At 35.0% G+C, this 23,908-nt stretch overlaps 1 protein-coding gene across 2 annotated transcripts; it reads left to right on the forward strand.

Moving 5' to 3' along the window:
* The first annotated feature begins 388 nt into the window (after window positions 1–388).
* BNIP2 (BCL2 interacting protein 2) lies at window positions 389–22,828 on the forward strand. 2 transcript variants are annotated; one of them, XM_080645161.1, is made up of 11 exons: window positions 426–586; window positions 4,860–4,966; window positions 6,040–6,107; window positions 6,529–6,705; window positions 8,358–8,534; window positions 11,838–11,940; window positions 12,740–12,871; window positions 14,005–14,091; window positions 14,212–14,310; window positions 15,383–15,418; window positions 18,126–20,853. In XM_080645161.1, exons 2-11 carry the CDS (start codon window positions 4,917–4,919, stop codon window positions 18,175–18,177), a joined length of 981 nt encoding a protein of 326 aa, XP_080501287.1. In that variant the 5' UTR covers window positions 426–586; window positions 4,860–4,916; the 3' UTR covers window positions 18,178–20,853. The 2 variants fall into 2 exon arrangements, with proteins under 2 accessions (XP_080501286.1, XP_080501287.1); XM_080645160.1 differs by lacking the exon at window positions 15,383–15,418 and having other exon boundaries at window positions 389–586; window positions 18,126–22,828.
* The last annotated feature ends 1,080 nt before the right edge of the window (window positions 22,829–23,908 follow it).

Consider the following 23,908-nt stretch of genomic DNA (forward strand, 5'->3'; position numbering starts at 1 on the left):
ACTCTGGATTCTTCTGAGGGCTAGTTCCCCAAAATGAGGCCTCAGATACTTTTCTTCCCTCATTTTATCCATTTTATAATATAGTTATTGTAGCGATCAATAATGCCAACATGAATATAAAAATGACTCTTTGAGACGCTAGGCTGCGTCCCAGCGCAGGTCAAGGTTGCGCCTACACAGCCTCGGAAGGGCCCCACAAAAGGAGCCCCGCTAGCCCGGCAGTAAGATAGGCCGGCCGCGCGGCGCATGCGCAGGCTTCCTCCCTGAATGCAGAGAGGGTAGGGGGCGGGACTCATGGGTTTCAAGATAATGCCACGCCTGCGCCTGCGCCTCCTCCTCCACCGGGTGCGGCGCCTGCAAGAAGGTCGGCAGGTAGTCACTTCCGCCGGGGCTGCCTTCTGCATCCGGGTCAGCTACGCCGCTACCGCTACAGCTGCTTCTGTGGCCGGGGTCCTGGGCTCGAGTCTACACTGCGGTCCGAGGGGAGCGGGCTCCGCTCGGCGCTACCTTCTGCGACCTGGCCGTCAGCCCCACGTCGCCGGCCTGGAGGGGCGAAGAAGACGAGGGGGCCAAGGCTTCCTCCGGGGTGAGTGCGGCCCGGGAGAGCTAGGCATGGTGGGTCCGGGCTGGGAACATGCGTGGGGGCGAGCGTCCGAGGGTCGCGTGCCCCCGGAGGGCCAAAGAGAGGAAGCCCGGAGGGCTACCCTTTGTGGGGGGTGCCATAGAACCTGCCCGGTGGCGCTTCCCGGATCCCGCCCAGCGTCGGCCCCCGCCCTTGGCTCGGCTCCTGTTTGCTTTTGCCATCTTGCACCTCCACCCCCTTTTCCGTTTGTGGGGTTGTGCACCGGCTGGAACCTACCCCATCCTAGGCCCCCCCTGCACACACCCCGATCTGAGTGCGGTGACTGGGCCACGTCTGTCCCCTATTTGTGACCAGCCTCGTCCCGGTGCAGAACAAAGAAACTTAGACTTCTGATGTGCCTCCTACCTTCGGAGAGGAAACACGGAAGCGGCATCTGTAATCAGAGCTTTAATAGACCCTCCTACTTGAAAAGCCGGGTTTCTGCGTGCATTCGGACGCTATCTTTTGCCTAAATATCTGGCGAAAAATGGTTTTGGTGTCCTGGGTGCATTTGATGCCACTGGAGATCTAGGTCAACTCATGTTAAATGAAAACTTTATTTGGTTCCATTGCGTTGCTTTGAAACTTCCCTTGTCTGTTCCGGGAGCTCTTTTTTCTGCCAAGAGCTATTTGGATATTTATAACATCATTCGAGGGCCACACAAAATTGTCAACTTAAAAATTAGCCAGCTGTATTTGGTTATACATTTAATTAACTCACCCCTAATGCCTTGGCAGGGTCAGGCCAAATGATTTCCCTGGCCAGACGTTCCCCACCCTTGGAGGTGGTCATAGCGCCTTCTACATAGTTGAAGTGTTTGATTGCATTTTTCATCCTCACCTTTTTTTAAGAGCTCTATTTCTCCTAATGCTTAACTTCTTAATTTTTAAATTAAATGTATTCTTTCTCTGATAGTTTGTAATTCGCAATTTGTAAATGGTAAGATTCCTCAAAATTGTAACTGAAGCTACCCAATTTAGTTACCCTGTTGACTATATTCTTGATGATCTTACACTCCTTATTTCTTGTCATTTTACATTTTCTCTGAACTCTAATTATTAGTCTTCATAATCTTCTCTATTGCAGCCTACTATTGTTGGGCTTAGACTGGAAGCATTACAGGTCCACTTCTGCAAACATGTCAGTATTGTTGAAGTCGTTAGGCATTACAAGACCTTTGAAGCCAAGTGTAACCAAATCTGGCATTACAGGCTTATTCTGTATAAAGTTGCCAGTGAACTGGAGACACTGCTGTGTTAGAAACAGTCTAGGTCTGGGAACCAGGATGTAGTGTCATTTGCCTCATATATGTGATAAATCTAGGATAATAACACCGGTGTTTTATACCTCACAAAATTGTTGGTTGGAACATATGAAATGATGAATGTGCAAGTGGTTAGTAAATGTGAAAAGCAGTCTTTGGGAAAGCGTTCGTTCCATCAGGAGTAATGCTGGTAGAAGGAACAGTGAGGAAGGAAAGCGTTTAAGAAAGGAAGTAGTAGTATATTTAGCCAGATCTGATAAATTAACTTTGGCTGGCAGTGGATTGAAAGACGTCTTTTTAATCTTACCTTCTGTAAAGCAGAATACTACCATAATATGATGATAGTAATATTCCAAAATTATAGTATTTGTAACTATAAGAAAGTGTTAGAAATCAGTTATTAGACTTTAATCCTTTTAAAGGTCTCAGCATGTGTGTTTTATAGGTGGGATAATTATCCTTTGCTTTATTTTCACAATTTTAAAAAAGGTCAGCACCATTATAATTTTTCTTAAATGTTGTGTTAACATTCCTGATAGAGTATCTCATTTCATTCTTTTTTTTAATGGACATGTCATTGACATAGAACATATTAGTTTCAGGTGTACATGATTTGATATCTGTATATATTGTGAAATGTTCACCATAATTAAGTCTAGTTAATATCCATCACCACACAGTTACAAAATTTTTTTTCTTGTGCTGAGAACTTTTAAGATCTCTCATAGCAACTTTCAAATATATAATACAGTATTATAAATTGTAGTCACCATGCTATACATTACATCCCCAGAATTTATTTTATAACTAGAAATTTGTGTTTTTTGGCCTTCTTCACTCATTTTGCCCACCATCCCATTTCCATCAATCTGTTCTCTGTATCTGTGAGCTCAGTTTTAATTTTTTGTTTTTGTGTTGCTTTTTAGATTTCCACATGTAGGTGAGGTCATACAGTTTTTGTCCTTCACTTAGCATAGTGCCCTCGAGGTCCATCCATTTTGTTGCAAATGGCAAGATCTTCTTTTATGTGCTGAATAATATTCCTGTTTGTGTGTGTGTGTGTGTGTGTTTGTACATGTGTACATTCACATATACACATACCACATTTTATCCATTCATCCATTAATGAGCACTTAAGCGGTATCCATATTTGACTATTATAAATAATGCTGCAATAAATATGGAAATGCACATATCTTTTTGAAATAGTAGATTTCATTTCCTTGGGCTAAATACCCAGAAGTGGAATTGCCAATTCATATGGTGGTTCTACTTTTAATTTTTTAAGGAACCTTTATACTGTTTTCCAGGTAGCTGCACCAATTTACATTCTCACCAACAGTGTATAAGGATTCTTTTTTCTCTACGTCCTCCCCAGCACTTGTTATTTCTTGTCTTTTTTGTACTATGTCACTCTTACAGGTGTGAGGTGACATTGTGTCATTTTATTCTAAAAAACCTATGTGACCTTGCTTTCAAGGAAGCAATGACAAGAAAGCATATAGGATTTTTCCAGGAGTGCTTGGTGATCTTCATAAACACATAGGATGGCCTAAATTATTTTCCTGTAATGCTAACAGTGTTGCCAAACTCATAGGAAAAGTGAACATAAATATTTAGAATGAATCCCTTTCATTTAAATGAGGAAGTGAAAAGCTTGCCTGGGCATTTCCTTCTGCCAACTGTAATTAATTTCAGCATAGATGTGGTTACTAGTACCTATTTCAGCAGCAGTGTTGAACTACATAATAGTAAAGTTACCATGTAAAATTATAATTCAGACAGTTCTAAATATGATCTTAATATTTAATTTTTGCTTATACTGCTAAGTTGCACTGGGGAAATCCCCTTCTTGGTCGTAAAGGAGGAAATCCATTATCTCCTTGATTTTTAACCTCACTAAAGTGAACGATTGTTTTTAACTTATCTCTATGACCTCCACTCATAGCTGGCAAAAGTAATGAAATGCACAACTACCATAAGTGTTTTGAGAAATCAGGTTATTTCTGTTGCTTTGGGTTATTTTATTTTTATTTTTTAAAACATATTTTTATTGATTCCAGAGAGCAAGGGAGAGGGATAGAGAGAGATAGAAACATTAATGATGACAGAGAATCATTGACCGGCTGGCTGCCTCCTGCATGCCCCCTCCTGGGGATGAGCCTGTAACCTGGGCATGTGCCCTTACCGGAATCGAACCCAGGACCCTTCAGTCTGCAGTCCAGCGCTCTATCCACTGAGGCAAACCAGCTAGGGCTGCATTGGGTTATTTTAACAAATAGTCTCTTAAAGTATTATTTCCTCATTCCTTTTTCCCCTCATTCTAATTTACAAAAATGGGAAGCAGCCAGTTAACGTCTAAGTCAGCAATATCCTTCAGTGTTTGTGCTTATATTGCTCCTTTCTTGTTTGTTTCCTGTTATTAGAGCTGCTGATAAAGTGCTTCCAAGAACAGTTTCTCTCAATTGTTTCAACTGTTTTTATCTACCTACTGTACTTTTCCTCCTAAAGTTTGTGACGAAATGTTTAAGAGTGAATATATCCTTCTCTCTCCAACCCAAACTAAATAGCCACATTTATACACTCTGCTGTATTAACATCACATGATTCAATATGACATTAAAATAAAAATTGAATGAATTGACTAAGAGAGCTGAAATACTCAGGCTCTCTGTATTTAGAGGGGCTATTTTCTAATGATACAATTGTTCAAGGGGTAACACAGCTAAAAGACACAGTTTGGGACACATGCATTTTTGCAACTAAAAACAAATATGAAAATATATATGTACACTCTGATTATTTTCTATTCAAATTTCTTTTTAAATGGTAGTTGCAATCCAGTAAATTGATTTTATGACAAGACCATTGAGCTAAAGCTAGAGGTGTGAGCTAAAATATAAGATTATTGTACCTTTTCAGCCAATAAAAAGTAAAATGACAAGTTGTTATAAATTTTTCTCTTTTCACAGGACATTGGCTCTCTGGATTATCGGGAGTTTGTAGTTGACATTGAGTCCAAGCTGAGGATGGAAGGTGTAGAACTTAAGGAAGAATGGCAAGATGAAGATTTTCCAATGTGAGCAGTGCTTATAAAAGAAAATAAATGTAGAACAAAACTTCAAACTTTCTTTATTCTGATGTCACCTATTAAATGACTATTGGGCTTAATGTTCTGCTTTTAATCTTTTTAAAAATGTATTAAATAAATAAGCAAGGCTTTCTCAGACAATGTGACTGGCTACCTTGACAGATTTGCATTTGTATTTACATTTGTATTGGCACCAATAGAGTTGATAGAAAAAGAGCAAAGGCAAACCTTTTTCTTTCCAATTTTATTGAGAAATAATTGACATACATCACTCTAAGTTTAAGACAGACAGATGATGGTTCGCAGATCTTATGTTTAAGTGATGTTTCCATGCCATCCTGGTTAGAAAACCATCTAGTGCATAGTAAGGTTCCTTAGCAGTTGAAAGGGACTGGTGAGACTGAGTCATTGCATACTACATGATGATAATAGTAGTGTGAAAATGCTAATACTCAAAGCAATTACCATAGTCCTATTGTGAGCAATGATTTAGCTTCATCATACATTGTATCATGTATCACATTAAATTCATGTATTTGAATTATATTTGTTTTGTACGTTTATAATTTTTATATTTGTTTTATAGTTGTATTTAAGGGCAGTTACATAAGGAATTTATATTTACTTTTGTGTTACTGATATAAATATGTAAGTCAACTCTGACAATCTGAAAATATTTTCTTTAAAAGTGTTTTATAAAGTCAATTTTCTACATAATTGTTTTTATAAGCTTTTTTTTTTTTTAATCTTCACCTGAGGATATTTTTCCATTGATTTTTAGAGAGAGTGGGAGGGAGGGGGAGAGACAGAGAGAAAAACATCAAGTGAGAGAGACACATCAATTAGTTGCCTTCCACACGAGCCCCCACTAGGGCTGGGGATGGAACCTGCAAACCAGGTATGTCCTTGATCGGAATCAAACCCAGGAACGTTCAGTCCGAGGGCCAATGCTCTATCCACTGAGCCACACCGACTAGGGCCATAAGCTATTTTTAATAGAACTTGGGACTTGAAAAAAAATTTTTTAATTTCTTACTTAAAAGTATGTCTTTGTCTTCTAGACCATTACCAGAAGATGATAGTATCGAAGCAGATATATTAGCTGTAACTGAACCAGAGAACCAGCCTGGTAAGAACTTGACACTTTTAGTTTCAGTAAAAGGATAGAGTGTGCTATTTTTGAACACATTTCTTTGTCAAGGAAAAAATATACTTTGTGTTTGTTTCATCATAGGGAACAAAAGATAAGTTGAGCGTTGAGGAAAGAATTTTTGGAATACTTTGGAGGTTTTTGGAAATTTCTTCACTAACGGGATGAGAGTAGATCACTTTTAGTAGTAGAGGTGACTGTGAGATCTGCCTCTATTTAAAAAGATGTATCTTTGCTGGGATATACCATCTTGCCATGATGTAGAAATAGCCGTGATCAAAATCCAAAGTTGTAAATTAGTGCTTTGAGATTGTGTTTAATTTTATTTTTCCTCAGGATGAAGTGGTGGACATTTAAACATTCCTTCTAATACATCTTTCACTTGGTTTACCCATTCCAGGCTCACTAGAAGTTAATGGAAATAAAGTAAGAAAGAAACTAATGGCTCCAGACATTAGCCTGACCCTGGATCCTAGTGATGGCTCTGTGTTGTCAGATGATTTGGATGAAAGTGGGGAGATTGACTTAGATGGCTTAGATACACCATCAGAGAATAGTAATGAATTTGAGTGGGAAGGTAAATATTTCATTGTTTTTATCTAACTTTTATTAATGAATGTTTGTCTTTATATACATGCGTGTTTTTTGTAATGGCATTCTCATAGGATAATTGGAAAAACTTGAAACTTGACAGTTAAAATTAATGATTAAGGGATTTTGTTGAAATATGTTATTTTTTATAAAGTTCTTTTTTTCACCTTTTTTACTAAGGTATGAAATTTTGCTAATACTGAATATTCTCAAGGCTTTCAAACTATTTTTAGTAGATTACACAGGTGGCTTTTTTTTTTCCTCAGTTGCTGTGAAGTTACATTTTTTACATGGTCGCTCCCAAAACATTGCTTGATAATTATGGCATACTCTTATGTCCACTAAAAAAAAAAAGCTTTGAAGAGACATATAATTTAGGAGATGTGCTAAAAGTAGTTAAGGGTTTGCAGAGAGAGATTCCTAAAGGGAGTTTTTTGAGGATGATTTTTTTAAAAAAAAAATAGGTTTGCTGATATTGCTGCACTTTGTAAACAACCAGCTTGAATTAATGTATACTCTAGCTTCAGTTTTATATTCCTCTCATTTGTTATTTGAAATCCAAAGGCATTTGCATGTGTTTTGCTTCGCGTGCTTTCTTTAATTAGATAATTGTTGGCTACAGTGTCTTTGTATTGTTAACAATTTATAGGTATATACCATCTTTAAAATTATTTTTACTTCAAAGCAGTATTTAGCACTAAGTATATTATCTACAGTGAAGGGTAAGATCCTTGATGTGCTGTACCTTTTGTTCCTTTTTTCTTCCCTGTTTATTGGTTCAATAAGTCCAGTTAGAAGCAATATTTTATAAAGATACTGAAATAGTTTTCTGCCTATGTGTTTTGTTTCTTCTTTCTTTAATGCATCTCTAGTCATTTCCTGGAAGGATATTTTCCGTTAACTGCTTTATCTTGGAAACAAACAACTAACATGCAGTAGGTTTCCCCTCCCCCCATCTTTTGGTAAGGACTATGATACTAAAATTTTGAAAATTATTACAGCATTAAAAATCATCTAAAATACAATCTTGAAATATAAATTACACCTAATCATTGGTGCTTATGCTTTGTCTAATGTCAATTTAAAATATACTTTTGCATGTATACTTAAGAATATTATCAATAAATTTCTGCTTTAAAAAACTGATCAAATGAGCAATAATCATTGACTAGTTAACCACTTTCTACTGATACAATGTTTGGGGAATAATTTATGTGCTCAATAACAACAAAAAATGATTAGCTCCCAGATAATTAAGTAACCTATAGTGTTGATAACTGTCAAGGACAGTCTTGTTATAAACAGAATCTGGAAAGGCATTGTAGGGCCAGTGTACTAAGATTTTGGTGTCTGTATGAATTATCTTTTCTGAACTTACAGATATACCTTGTACTGTGATTAGTGCTTTCTGAATTAGGCAATACAAAAAAAGAAAAAACCATGATTTCCAAAAGCATAAAATGACTTCATCTGAAGAGCAAGCCTTTCCTTCTATTATGAAAGAAATATTTAATATTCCACAGAAAGTATAATGAAAACGTCTCCAAACATTCTAATTAGATAGCAGAGTGGTTAACATGTAATTTTATTTTGTTGTGTAAGTAACATTTGGAATTCAAAAACCTTTTATTTTGACAGATGATCTTCCAAAACCCAAAACTACTGAAGTTATTAGGAAAGGTTCAATTACCGAATACACAGCAGAGGAGGAAAAAGAAGATGGACGACGCTGGCGTATGTTCAGAATTGGAGAACAGGACCACAGAGTTGATATGAAGGCCATTGAACCCTATAAAAAAGTTATCAGTCATGGAGGTAAGAGTTACCTAAGATTGTTCAGATTTTTTAATGCAACATCAGAAACCTAATTGCTTAAAGAAACTCTCCCTTCAGATATTATGTAATTTTGAAAAAATAATAAATATTTATCATGTCATTTTAGTAACATAACAGGTTTGAACTAAAAGAATAAAAACAACATTTAAAAATCATTAATGCATGCACTATAGTAAGTTCAAAAGTTATAAGAATATGCAACGAAAATTCTCCCTCCCACCCTATCCCTTGACACCATCCCCAAAACTGAGACTTTCTCCCCTTTTGTATCCATTTATAATTTATATGCAGTGAAATGTTCTAAACCATTTCACTGCATTCCATTTTGTAGCATTTGCATATATTTTTCCAGCTTCATTGAGATATAATGGACATACAACATTGTATTATAAGTTTAAGATGTATAGCATGTTGATATGATAAACTTGTATATTGTAAAGTGATCACCACCATAGCCTTAGCTAACACCTGCATCATATTACATAATTACTATTTCTTTTTTGTGGTAAGAACATTTTGAAATCTTAGCAACTTTCAAATACATAACAGAATTACTAACTCTTCACCATGCTATACATTAGATCCTCAGAACTTACTCATTTTTAAACTGGAAATTTGTACTCTTTGACACATCTCTCCTTCTCCCGCAGCCCATAGTAACCACCATTCCAGTCTTTTTTTCTGAGTTTGGTTTTTTTTTAAGATTCCACATATAAGTAATATCATATTTGTTTTTATTCTGTCTGACTTATTTCACTTAAAAATGTTCTAATCTTCAGTGTACAGTTCAATGAGTTTTCACAAATACCCATATAACCATATATACCCCTATAGCCTACACCCCTAGATATATAGAACATTTTCAGACTCCCTCCCAAGGATTACCTCTCCAGTAACCACTATTCTAATGTCTACCCCCTGGTTAGTTGTACCTGTTAATAGAATTTTATGTAACTGGAGTCATATGGTGTATACTCTTTGGTCTACTTCTTTTGTTCAGCATAATGTTTTTGAGCTTCATCCATGTAGTTGCATGCATCCATAGTTTGTTTCTTACTGCTGAGTGACTTTCCCTTGCATGGATAAGCCACAGTTTGCTTATCTATTCTTCTTTTGATGGACATGTTAGTTTCAAATTTGAGCTATCATTATTAAAACTGCCATGAACATTCTTATACAGTCTTTTGTGGATATAAGTAAAACCTGGCTTTTTAAACTATGATTCTTAATTTACCTTAAAACCCTGAACAAGTCCTAGCTGGTTTGGCTCAGTGGATAGAGCATCTCCCTGCGGACTGAAGGGTCCCGGGTTCGATTCCGGTCAAGGGCACATGCCAGGGTTGCAGGCTTGATTCCCAGTGGGGGGCGTGCTGGAGGCAGCCAATCCACGATTCTCTCTCCTCATTGATGTTGCTACCTGTCTTTCCCTCTCCCTCTCTAAAATCAATAAAAATGTATTTTAAAAAAAAAAACAAAAAAAAACCCTGAACAAATCATTCATCTTTACTACAAAGTAGAAAAACAGTTCATTCCACATTTTTATGTAGGTTCTACTTTACATATTTGTGGGATATACAAAAATATAAGGCTTTTTGTCCCTTCCCCTAAGAAATTTACAAGTCAAATAGGTAAAGCTATGAAGACAATTTTAACTTCTGTCAGTCTGTCTTTGCTGTATATAGAAGTTTACCTTGGCATTGTGCAAACAGTGCTAGAACGTTAGCACTAGCCAAAATGCAACTCACTCTGTAGAGCATGTCATGTTACCTGAAATCCTCCTCATGCAGGCAGGGAGCCACATAGGTCAAGCTGATAGGTTTTTATCACGTAGAATTATTTCCACTTAATTTATTCTCCGCCAAAGGCACCTCCTTGCTTATTTGTATAGTCTTCATTCATCTGAGAGCAAATCACTTGAATATTTGAAGTTACATTATCCTTCCTAATTTAATCTTACTCAGATGAAGAAGAAAAAAAAACCACCACAGGATAATCTGGATCAGGAAGTCCACAGACATATTAATTCAGATAGTTCATAGGAAGCAGGTTGTGAGACCTAGCTCATGGCTTAAACACAGTATTTTTCAGAAATAATACTTGATTTTTCTTACAGGAAATAATTAGGGCTATTGTATCCTACTGAATTTATCACTATATTTGTGACTAAGGGATGAAGAAAGATAAGGTTTTAATGTATTTGAAATGTTCAAATCTTTTTAGTGCATGTTTGTGAACAATAGAAAAGAAAGTTAAAGCAAAACTATTTGTTATTGGATACACTTAATATCTAGAGATTACAATTCAAAAATACACATTTTAGCTCTGTTTTTCTAGAATTATGTCAGAGATGTGATGTTTTCTTAGGTATTAATACCCTAAAATCTTCAAAACATTAAGCAATGTTGAACATAACTCTTTTATTTATTTTGTTTTTGTTTTTTACATTCTCACCCAAGGATATTTTTCCATTGATTTTTAGAGTGCATGGAAGAGAGAGGGAAAGACAGATAGAAATATTGATATGAAAGGAACACATTGATTGGTTGCCTCCTGCATGAGCCCTGACCAGGGCCCAGGCCGAGGAGGAGCCTGCACCCGAGGTACGTGCCCTTGACTGGAATCAAACCCGGGACCCTTCGGTCCACAGGCTGACGCTCAAACCAGCTAGGGTGAACATAACTCTCTTTTAAAAAGCATCCACTGTAGCTCAGTTGCTGTGGCTCATGGATGAGCGTCATCCCATGCACCAGGAGGTTGCTGGTTCAGTTCCCAATCAGGGCACACGCCCAGGTTGCAGGTTCAGACCCCAATACGGGGCCTGCAGGAGGCAACTGATCGATGTTTATCTCTTCAGTGTTTCTATCTCCCTCTCCCTTCCTCTCTCTGAATCAATAAAAACATATATATTTTTTAAAGACTTAAAAAAAAAAAATAAAGTACCCACTCTAACCTAAGTTGCATAAGAATGTTTTATTGCAGATATTGTTGTATTGTGTCTGCTTGGGTTATATCATTATTTTTGTTAAATTGTTAAAACAAGTCTGGCTTTCTGATTATGCTGGTTTAAGTGGGTTTCTGTTTTTTATGCCCACCCTTTCCTCTTCAAATGTTATTGTTGTCTTTTTGACAAGAGGGTATTTAAAGATCTAAAAAAACCACAACTTTTTGATCCAAAATTTTGTGGTAGGTAAACCACTTATACTCTAACAACCATACAGATGTCCTCTGAAAAATCTTCAGAGTAAAATCAGGCTGGTGATTTTATCTTTGGTTTCTTTTCAGGATATTATGGGGATGGATTAAATGCCATTGTTGTGTTTGCTGTCTGTTTTATGCCTGAAAGTGGTCAACCTAACTATAGATACCTGATGGACAATCTCTTTAAGTATGTATATCTTCACAAAAATGTTTGGACAGAATTCCGAGTTAATTAGATGTCCAATTTAAGGAAGTGAAGTTTCACTGGGTAAAAATTATAAATATCCCAAGTCTTGTTGTTTTTAAGTACTTATTCTTTAGAATTATGAAACTATTTGTTTTTCAACTTGACTAAAAAAAATTATTTTAAAACTGGAAGGAATATTTCAGATGATCTGTTCCAGCTTCTCTATTTTATAGTTGAGGACACATTGAGGGTAAAGAAGTGATTTTTTTTAAATTTCAAACATGACTAAATTACATTTAGCCCTGAAAAACCAAATGTAACTAAGCTGACTCAGTTCTATTGTATTTCCACAAAGTCATTCTATTTCTCCAATTAGTTCAGTTTTTTAAAAACTTTGTTGTGGAAAATTTCAAACATATACAAAAGTAAAGAGCAGTGTATTGAATCTTGTGTACCAATCACTCAATTCCACAGTCATCAATTTAGACTTCATTCCCACAATTCAAACTTGCCCCGCTGTATAATTTTGAAGCAAATCCCAGACATCATATCATTTCATCTATCAACATTTCAATGTGTATTTCTAAAAGGTAACTCAACCAATGTTATCTCAATAAATGTAATTAATTTTAAAAATAAACTGAAGATAACTTTAAAAACATAATCATTATACTAACTAACACTGTTAAAACTTTAATTGGTTTTTCTATCATTGAGGGGAGGGAAGGGAACTGTATAATTTGGATAACCTAGTTTGGTTCACAAAACTGTTATTTAAGGTTTTAATTTGCTTTTACAGGTATGTTATTGGCACTTTGGAACTATTAGTAGCAGAAAACTACATGATAGTTTATTTAAATGGTGCAACGACTCGAAGGAAAATGCCTAGTCTGGGATGGCTCAGGAAATGCTATCAGCAAATTGATAGAAGGTACTATAAATACAAGTTGAAAGCTAGTCTGAATAATTTTTATAATGGCCTTATTAGATTATTTTCTGTTGGCACTTAAAGGCACCATGTATACACTTCCTAAATTACATTTATTAATTTCATAGAAAGTTTCTATTTTCTCAATACAGTATTTTTAAGTGTTATGAAGGAAGTTAGTTTTGATCTGTTTTATACAGAATAACTTTAAGTCCTTAAAACAGATTTATATAATAGCTCTTTATTTCTCCTTATACCATGCTGAACATTTTCCAGTAATTTATGTTTTTGGGAAAGGATAGAGAACTTGGTACATTTTCTATTTTATTACATTCTGAGTTTTGCCTAACTTATGTTAGCATATTTTATGTTGCAGTGCTTATTTAGCTGTAATCTTTCTTTGGCATGAGCTCTAGAAGTGCATTCTATTGGAAGTTAGTCAGTCATCCATGCTAATGGAAGGAACTTTGTTCCTCTGATTGGTTTGATTTGACCATAACTAATTCGAGCTAGTTTAATCAGCTGAGACCCACTAATAGATTTCTCTTCGTACCTAACCATGACATGGACTAGTTCTTGTAATTTCAAAAAAGATCCATAACAATCACTTTATTTAAGTGCGAAATACGTGTGATAAAATTTATTTGCTCATTTTAAATTGTCTAGAATAATGCCTTTCATTTTTAATAAAAATTTTAGACTTTGTAAGAACGCATGAGATCTAATTTATGCTGCCCATTACTGTGGTGATCTCCACCCCCAACTTTTTGCTTGCACAGTGCCTTTCATGGTGTTGAGGAAATTAGTACCAGTTTCTCCCCAGTCCTGAAAAATCTGAACAGTTTACTTCTGTATTCAGTATTAGCCTCTACCATTGGGTGGCAGAGTCCTGAAGACAAGTGCTATACATAAATGTAGCCAAATGAAGTAAAGTTTATTTCATACCAGTAGGAGGGACCATCACAATTCATGAGTGCATTATCTTGTATTTGAAGGACTATCATATCTAAATGAGAACACTTAGGTGAGGGATTTTCAATTAATTTTTGTTTAAACTTCCATATACTTGCTGATTGCTTAACTTCTAACATTAGAATTTGCAAAGCTTCTTAAATTTTTCTTCTTTTTAACTTCAGGTTACGGAAAAACCTAAAATCTCTAATCATCGTACATCCCTCTTGGTTTATCAGAACACTTCTGGCTGTTACAAGACCATTTATTAGGTAATTTTTTGAATGCCATTGATACTTTCAAAAAGCAGGAACACAAACTCCTTGTATGAAATTCTTGTCAGTGCTGTTGGTCAGAAATATTGAGGTAATTATTTTTATTTTCTTCCATAGCTCAAAATTCAGCCAAAAAATTAGATACGTCTTTAATTTGGCAGAACTAGCGGAACTTGTCCCCATGGAATATGTTGGCATACCAGAATGCATAAAACAGTATGTTTTGTTTTCTTTCTTTAATTGTATTGGATCTTTATATTTTGATGTGCAAGAGGTAAATATTTTTAATACTCATTTTTTTCTCATTTCATAGATTGTAAGTATTTTGTAACTTCTCTTGTTTTTGTAACAAAATAAGAGAAGAACAAGCTAGCCCTGGCCAGTGTTGCTTAGCAGTTAAGAGTGCTGGCCCGAGCACTGAAGGGTCTCCAGTTCGATTCCCGGTCAAGGACACATACCTGGGTTTACCTGGGTTGCAGGTTCAATCCCCATCCTTGGTCAGGGTGGGTGCAAAAGGCAACCAATTGATGTGTTTCTCTCTCTCTTTCTCTCTCTCTCTCTCTCTCTCTCTCTCTCTCTCTCTCTCTCTCTCTCTCTCTCTCACTACCCTTCTCTCTCCCTCCCTTCCACTCTCTAAAAATCAGTAGAAAAAAATATCCTTGGGTGAGGATTAACAAAACAAAAGAAGAAGAAGCCATTTCTGAGCATCTTCCCCATAATTCACCATTTTCTTCAGTCTGTCAGTTGAAGAAATAGGAAGAATTATTTCTGGTTATGATTAATTTATATTTGTAAAGACTGGCTTACAGTCTAAGAGATGATTTCCTGATTGGTCAGTGCTAAAGAACATTCTCCAAATTTGGGCATGCTGCTCTCCTAATTTGAGTAAAAGCTTATCATGACATTGAATAATATTATTAGAGAAATAAAATGTTATTTAGATCAGCATAGCCTTAATACTTTCCAGTGACTAGAATTTATTCTGTTTACCAAATTAACTTTTATCTAACTTTTAAAAGGGCTTGGTAGAGGCTTTTAATGTAAAGTACTTGAGTATCACAATGCTATAATGTAGGAAAAGTGTCTTTGTTCTGTTAATCTGAGATTTTAGTCTGTTGAATGTGTCAAAGCCAGAATTCTTAAGTCACTTGCAATTTTGTATATTACTGTATTAAATATTTTTTTGTTTTGCCTGCAAACCTAAATGATTTTATTTTAAGTGCCTTTTTTGAGTTTTTGTTTACCTTTATAACATGTGTATTTACTCAAATAACTCTTCCCTACCAAGGTATGAAGAAGAAAAGTTAAAAAAGAAACAAAAAAGGTATATGCACACCTTGACTGGGTTGCATCTAGACTAGTCCATTTGCATTGCACAGACTAACTCTTCCTTACTGGTTGGTTAGCTTGTAGACAAAGATAATAGCATTTGTAAATATAAATACACCCCAGAATCTAAATGCAGAGTGAATCCAAAGTTCCTGATGCTGCCTGTGGCTTGGATTTACTCTGTTTTAACAGCATATATATTGCCAATTAGTAATTAAAGGCCACAGCCTGTGCTCCCTTCTTTTGGGTATAAATACTGATAGTAAACCAGAGGAATTACTAAGAATACAATTTGAAAAATCAATTATTTTTAATATTTTATCTTTTTTACCATATTTTTTTAATCTGTAACTTGTGTTTTCAAATTATTTGTGCACTTTTTAAAGAAGTTATTTTACTTTTCTGGGGTTAATGATTATATTTAAAATGCACATATTCTTTGACTAACCAACATTGATTTCTTTGTATGCTTAAATGGCCTGCTAACCAGTCAGATTCTACATGTGATAAAATACCTAAAAGATCAATGTACCATTTAATAGTTAAACACCCCGCTTTCCATCTTAAGTTTAATTTTGAATACTTCTGCTTTGAGCATAACAAACTATTATCTATTAATACCTTGGCATAGAAGATGAAAGGCAAGGGTATAAAACAGTGACATTTTATAGTAATTTTTAAAAGTGTAGGATTTGGATCTAACTTGTTAATGGACTTAAAATATTGATAATTAAATTAGCAATACAGTTTAATGCAATCTTTCTTAAGAGTTAAGGTGAGAGATTTATGTAGTTATCATTTTGACCATTCTAAAGAACCAATTGTAAGTAACTGGAACTGGAACATTCTTAACTTGGGACATATTTTGTCTCTGTTGATGAGCAAAAATTCAGTTGACCACGTGTTAGGATAATAGCTTTACATTCCTATATAACACTTTACAGTTTATCAAATAGTTTAACAGAGATATGGGCAGTGATTTTTAGATCTTGCTAATTTCTCGTTCCTTTCTAGGCATTGGTGTACATTTGCTAGATAATGGGCTGAAATTAAAAATATAATCTGTAATTGTAGAATATTTTGAAGCCAGCTGCTTCATGGATTTCAAAATGAATTGCCTTTATTGATGAAATCTGCTGTATTGTGCCTTTTTACCAAGTTCTTAGTATTTAGTTATCAAGTGATTTAGGCATCAGAAAAAAGAAGTGGAACTGTACTTTTTATTTAAATGTATTGTTTGGAACCTAACACTACTATTTTATCTTGTTGGTTGTTGTGGGGTTTTTTTATGTTCTCTTTTTTTTTTTTACTTTTGTTTAACCTTAATAGAATCATTATGTATATCTTTTAGGCACTTACTAGTTTTTATATAAAGTTTAACCTTAAAAAATTCATAAATCCGTGTTAGCTTGAAAATAACATTCAAGTTTTAAAAATAGAGGGGCATGTTTTTAAAACCAAAAGTTTTAATGTGGGGTAGCTTACTTAAAGTGAAATCTCTATGATGAGTGAGTACTGATGAAAAGGACAGTACAAAACTGAGCATTGAAATACAGTCATGCGTCACTTAACGATCGGGAGGGATGTGTTCTGAAAAATGTGTCATTAGGCTATTTTGTCATTGTGTGGACATCCACAAACCTAGATGGTACAGCCTACTGCACATCTAGGCTATATGGTATAGCGGCCCAGTGGTCGGCAAACTGCAGCTCGCGAGCCACATGCGGCTCTTTGGCCCCTTGAGTGTGGCTCTTCCACAAAATACCACAGCCTGGGCATGTCTATTTTGAAGAAGTGGAGTTAGAAGAAGTTTAAGTTTAAAAAATTTGGCTCTCAAAAGAAATTTCAATTGTTGTACTGTTGATATTTGGCTCTGTTGACTAATGAGTTTGCCGACCACTGGTATAGCCTATTGCTTCTAGGCTATAAACCTGTACAGCATATTGCTGTACTGATACTGAACATACTATGGGTAATTGTAACACAGTGGTAAATGCTTGTTTGTCTCAATAATTCCAAACAGAAAAGGTACAGTAAAAATATAGTGTAAAAGATAAAAAATGGTATACCTGTACAGGTCAGCTGTCATGAACGGAGCTTGCAGGACTGGAAATGAGTAAGTGGTGAGTGAATGTGAAGGACTAGGACATGACTGTCTCGTGTGTGATATGGCCTTACAGGGTCACGAGGCGACAGGAATTTTTAGCTCCACTACAATCTTGTGGGACAGTTGTCATTACGTGGTCCATCCTTTACTGAAACATCGTTACCTGGCGCATGACTGTAGTGGCATTTTAATATACCACTTAACAAAATCATTTTTGAAATAATTGTTTTTCCTACCACTCGCTTTTTACTTAGATCCTTGCCCCAGCTATGTTACAGTCCAACATTTCAGTATGCACTGTTGTTCAGAATGTGAAGTTCAGTAATTTGAACTTTTAATAAAAGTTATGTGCATTTGTACATAAGTATTTTATAATTTTTAAAGAAACAACAGGTTTCTTGTCAGTATTCTCTTGACTTTAAAAATTATCTTTCCTTGTTGGGGAAATGTTTGGTAACCTTTTCACTGTGTCTGCTTCTTGGCAAAGCTTTGTTTTTAACAGAATAATATTCTATGCTAAAAGTAATCATTATTTTTAAGAAGAAAATTACTCAGTTGCAGTGTTTTATTATCTATATTGTTTTTCATTAAACAGAGTTGATCAAGAGCTTAATGGAAAACAAGATGAACCAAAAAGTGAACAGTAAGTTTGGCATGTAGTCCAAACAAGACTGAAGAATGTGCTGATGAAGCAGTGCTCTTTTTTGCATTTATAATGCATTTACTGGCCTGATTTTTATGTAACCTGTTACAAAATCGACTTGACTTTTTCTCAATGGACTTTTGTATAAGGGACTGTTCACTACTGTTTTGGTTTGCAAATCTCTTGAATTTAGCTCTTTACTAGCTAATGATATTGTAATCATTTTATATTTTATATTGCTTAAAGCAGAGAACCACACTTTATATAAAGTGGTTTTTGCATTTGTTTATTGAATGATGCGTCTTCTTCAGTAAAATATTTATATGCCTAATTGGTCAAGGAAAGAGATAATATATATTTTTATGTTTTGAGCAATATTTTTTAATGTATACCTGTCTTTTGGAAGAATATGCAGATAAATAAGACCATGATTTTGTAAAGTGCATGTTAGAATTTTTGTATTTTATAAATGGCTAACTACATTTCTTGGGTAACTTAAAAAAAGGAAGTGGCTCATAAGGTTAGGGACAGTTAAACTGGTTCTCATGAATACCCAAAGGTCATGCATATAATCTAAGTAGATTAGTACCATCCTAAGCTTTTTAAATCACTTAACATATATTGTTCCTTAATTCAGAAGCACAATTATAAGTGTAATGCACACTTTTTCCTTTTTAAATTTAAAGACAACTTTAAAAGCCAGTTTTAGAACTGGAGAATTTAAGAGGCTAAGAATTGAGGTTTGTACATATATGTATATATGGGACATTTTATTTTCTGGCCAAAAGACAGACCTTTATAAAAATCTTACATTCGTTCACTAATGTGAAATAAGCTGTGTCCAGGGTATCACTGTTATGAATTTGTGTGGGTGCAGTGTACTATTCGGAGAACATGATGAGTTATTCACTGTCACTACTTTTTTGTAGAAAACAGGAGCTGCTTTTTTAATTGCTCCCAATGTGGGCACTTTACCAAAATACTTTCATATCAGTTATTTGGACTTAGTAGGTAGTCAGATACAGTGTGTTTTCACATTTCCTATAAGCCAAGCCAGTGGTCAGCAAACTGCGGCTCGCGAGCCACATGCGGCTCTTTGGCCCCTTGAGTGTGGCTCTTCCACAAAATACCATGGCCTGGGCGAGTCTGTTTTGAAGAAGTGGCATTAGAAGAAGTTTAAGTTTAAAAAATTTGGCTCTCAAAAGAAATTTCAATGTTGTACTGTTGATATTTGGCTCTGTTGACTAATGAGTTTGCCGATCACTGAGTTAAGCTATTTTCTAAATCTTAGAGCATCATTGTATTATACAGTTTTGGATGACACATTTGAATTAGCATATAAACTCCTTGTTTGATTTGGTAAATACCTTGACTCTACATTGAAATCAATTGTATTTATGTCTCCAAAAAAAACTAAATTTACCCACAAAGTCATCCTAAAAGAGCCAATTGGTCTAATGTTCTTGTCATATACTTGTGTGACTCATACATTTAGTAAACTCCTAATTTGAGGGTCACATCACATTCCAGTCCTTCTTATAAAGTAATTTACAAGAGTGTCCTGGAGTGGCATAATTGGATGAGAGCTAAACTTTAAAGATTTATTCTGTCCTGGACTGAAGACACGGGGTTTTTACCATTTCCACTTTCAGTATAAAGTTCCTATTACAAAAGGGAATTTTTCTTTATTTTTTTGTCCTCTTCAGTCATAAACTTGCATGCTAACTTAAGTCCAATTAAGGGGGATGCTGGAGGATTCCCAGGATGAGATGCCCTCAGTTGCCTCCTGACTTGACTTGGATCCAGCAGCTATAGGCAGATCCCAAACTAATGTCACTATAGTGAATAAAATCAAACCCTTATTACTTGCTCAAATGTTAGAAACACTTTGTACTGAAACACCAAATTAACATTAATTTAGGTATTCCTTCTGACTTCACTATATAAGGATTATGAATAAAGGATAACATTGAATTTAATTGTGATTAGAGTCTATATTTGTAGAGTGCTTTAAGTAGTCTTTTATCTACAAGTCTTCATCTGGCTCAAAATGGGCTTAGCTTTATTAAAATGGGTGCTTTTCCTCCACATCAAGTACCCAGTTCAGTTTCAGCTTTATCTTAAGATTCAGAGGGTACAGTGATAACACTGGAATATAAAAAAAGGGATGTGCTGTGAATCACTAGATTCAAAGGATACCTGCTCTAACCTCTACCTTAATGGAATCTGGTATAGGGACATGCCCCATAATAAATGTTTCATAATTTTAAGACTTAAGACTTAAGTAGGTTAGAAGAAAAGCATTTATTAAATTTGTAATTTGTAGCGATGTTAACATTTCCCCCAAAGCACTCAATTTTAATTTTACACTGCTGATCAAGATCAAAGTACATATATTTATATTATTTTATCTTTCTGCTAGGGTTATGGATCTAACTTAACTGGTTTAATTTGATGAATCTTTCACTTTTTGTGTTATACTTGGGCTCTGAGTGCCTTTTTTTAGTCACTAGTTTCTCATATAAAGTAATTTGTGTTCTACTTGGTTATATTCCTAAGTACCACGAAGGAAAGATGCTATATTGACCCCATAGTTTAAGCTTAATAGTCTTTAACTCTGGAAATCGGGGGATAGGTAATAAAGAAATATGATTCTAAGTAGAGCACAGCAGGTAGTTGGAAAAGATAACAAAACAAGGAAGTAAAAGAAAGAAAACTATGAAGGGGTAGAGTTAGCTGTTATCTAAGATGCCACTGAATGTGTCCCTGTTACAGGAAGTACTGGCAGCTGTTGGTACCATTTTGTGTATCCAGCAGGAAAACCTGCATGCTACACACAGAATATGTGAAGGGGGGAAAGGCTGATAATACTTATAGTGATAAATCATATTTTCTTCTGCTATGTCCCTTCATACAGAAGCAAGTTTGAACAAAGAGGGTCAGCAATTTATAGGGTGCAAGTTAAAGTATAGGACTAGGTTATTTATCATATGTCATGGTTGGTAAATATTAATGTAGTCTTCCAAAATAGACATCACTATTTAGTAACTGCACTGAATACTGAAATCTGCTGATTGACAAGTATGTTTTGTTAGATAGGAATTCTTCAACTGTAACTCCAGAATAAAAAAGTAAGAGGTCTGGTTTTTGATAGAGACTTTGTAAATGGCTCTATAGTGTTGCTATTTAGCTGTTTTTATATGAGTGCTCAGGGAATTTGAAAGTGATTTAATGCAAGCAGTGGCTTTTTAGATTTCTTCAATTGATAGATAAATTAGCATTAGGATATGTCGGATAGAACAGGCCAGTTTCCTAATGAGATTGGTAAGGTTGTATATAATGTGACAGCAGCTTCATTCCCTTTTCCTGTGTCATATGGAAAATTGCTAATATGGTTCAACCAGAAGGGAGGAGGGGTTAGACTAAAAATAAGAGATTGCTACCCCATTCTTTGTTTTCATGCCTATATTTTCCCCTTCATATTCAGATTTTTGAGAAATGGATAATTCTCAGAAGGATGGATAGAGGAATTACTGTACTTACAGTAATAGACCAATTCTATTAGATTTTATCTTGTCATAGGGAATAGGAATTATGTAATTTGAGCTGCTGAGTGAGTCAAGAATTTAGACTTGCATAGAAAGTCAGCAGGATAGGGAAGTAGGAGACTATTACTCAATGTTCTAAGCACAGAAGAATTACCCACTGGCCTTTAACTCCCCTCTTCCTGTCCAAAGATTCTGAATGAATTCGAGTTAGACCAGTGGTGAGTCCCTGTAAAGCAGTTTTCCATTAAAGTTCTAAATAGTAATTGAAAATAAGATAATGTGTTGAGCAGTAAGAAGTGACACTAAAATTTGAACAGAACTGTAACTTTGTTGTATATGACAGCTACTTAATTTCTTACGTTTTGAGAACTACTTTAAAAAATGCTACAAAAAGTTCACATGAAGCACTTAATAAATCAAACACCAGATGAAAATCAAGGTTTAATGCTTTCAAATTAAAGAATTACAGTAAGCTGTCCATTTCAGATAGCTGTCTGATTCTGTCTTATAAGACATTCTACAAGAAGCTAAGACATTTGCATTTAACAATTTTGTTTCCATATTCGTTGTGGATAAGGAGGAACTTGGAAAACATAAATTAGCTACTCCACTGCACTTTTTGTATATGAACTTTCTAAAGTTTGCCCCTTAAACAGTTTATTTACATACACCTAGCTAGTAAATATTGGTGCTGTTCAAGGCCACTAATTTGCATAGCCCTTGGGGCATTATTCAAATAGAACAAAATTCAGGGTTTGTTCGATACTAACACACTTTGACATGTATTTCAAAAATTCAAATATTTTTCTTATCATTGGTTCACATGTTGCCATTTAAACTAAATTAATGTACTGTGATCATTTTACTACTATTCAGATGCTTTTGCCTAGCTTAGTGCTTTCATTTTACAGTGTTTGAGAAATTCAGTTCTGATTGATGGTTGTGTGTGCAAGATGTTTATGTGGTCCCTGTTAGAAATACTAGGGTTGGTATTGATTTACTAAGGAGATGTAATATTTTATTTAGGAATACAGTAACTTGTGTCCTGATGTGTTGCACATCGTATTTTTGCAACGTTAATGAATTTAAATAAATTAATTGGAAAGTTTGTTTTTGTCTCATCACATTTTTTTCGTCTTCCATTATGCTACTGAATTTTTACACTGAGTTATCTTGTCTTTCAAATCGTTTTAGACCGTAACTCTTGATTCTCTTCCTATAATCTGGTGCTGCTTCATATTTATTGTCCACGGGGGTGCTTTTAATTTTAATACTATCTTTTTTGTGTTTGTTTTTTTAAATAAATTCCCAGATTTTATTAAAATTCTTTAAGATCTTTTATAAAGATTGACAAGATCTGATTAAATTGAATCCCAAGTGGGTATTATAATTCTGTAATGAAGTTTTTTTTATTTTATTTTTCAATTACAGTTTGCATCCAACATTATTTTGTATTAGTTTCAGGTGCACAGTATAGTGGTTAGATAATCATCTATTTTACACATTGTTCCCCCGTTAAATGTTATCTTAACTATAACCAAACTTTGTGTTTCATAGTTTAGAATTCTTTCAGTTAGTGGGCAATCCAACGATGAAATCAGTAAGTGGCTGAAAACATGGTACAAATGACAACCTGTATAGCTTATAGACCTGCTTGGAGGATCCATCTAGTAGCACTTATTTTGCATTTACTCCTTAATCACTAGTCAGCCACTTAATGGCAGACAGCTGTGCACATTACTGATGCTTTTATTCCATAGGACAGCATTTAGGATTATATAGACTCAAAATACAGGGTGTCCCCAAAAATGTATACACACCTTGAATAATTATTAATTCCAATGGATTAAATCTAAAAAGAAACATCAATTGAGCTATCAGTTGTTAAGTGTATACATTTTGGGGGGACACCCTATATAAGAGTATTTGTCTTGCATTGGGAACAAATATTAAATACAAATTCTCCCAAACTAAAGTTCTTCATGAATCACAAACTGAAAGCTTTCTGGGCTAAATTAATTGCAGCCCTATTTTGAATGGTAAATAAATTCCTGGTATAATTTTAAGAATTTGTCTTAAATTTAGCATTGCAAGGTTTTAAACAGTGTTAACCCTGAACACATCTCAGACATAAAATATGACTGCCTTGCATTTCCTAATTGTGCATCTTACAGTGGAAAAGACTAA

This window comes from Plecotus auritus, assembly GCF_963455305.1.
Source record: "Plecotus auritus genome assembly, chromosome: 1".
Classification (NCBI taxonomy): Eukaryota; Metazoa; Chordata; class Mammalia; order Chiroptera; family Vespertilionidae; genus Plecotus; species Plecotus auritus.

What these genes read in the sequence shown, in the direction of transcription:
- BNIP2 (XM_080645161.1), top strand. Translation starts at nt 4,917, where the DNA reads ATGGAAGGTGTAGAACTTAAGGAAGAATGGCAAGATGAAGATTTTCCA. An exon ending in CAAGATGAAGATTTTCCAAT is followed by an intron (nt 4,967 to 6,039) that starts GTGAGCAGTGCT and finishes TTTGTCTTCTAG; the next exon opens with ACCATTACCAGAAGATGATA. An exon ending in TGAACCAGAGAACCAGCCTG is followed by an intron (nt 6,108 to 6,528) that starts GTAAGAACTTGA and finishes TACCCATTCCAG; the next exon opens with GCTCACTAGAAGTTAATGGA.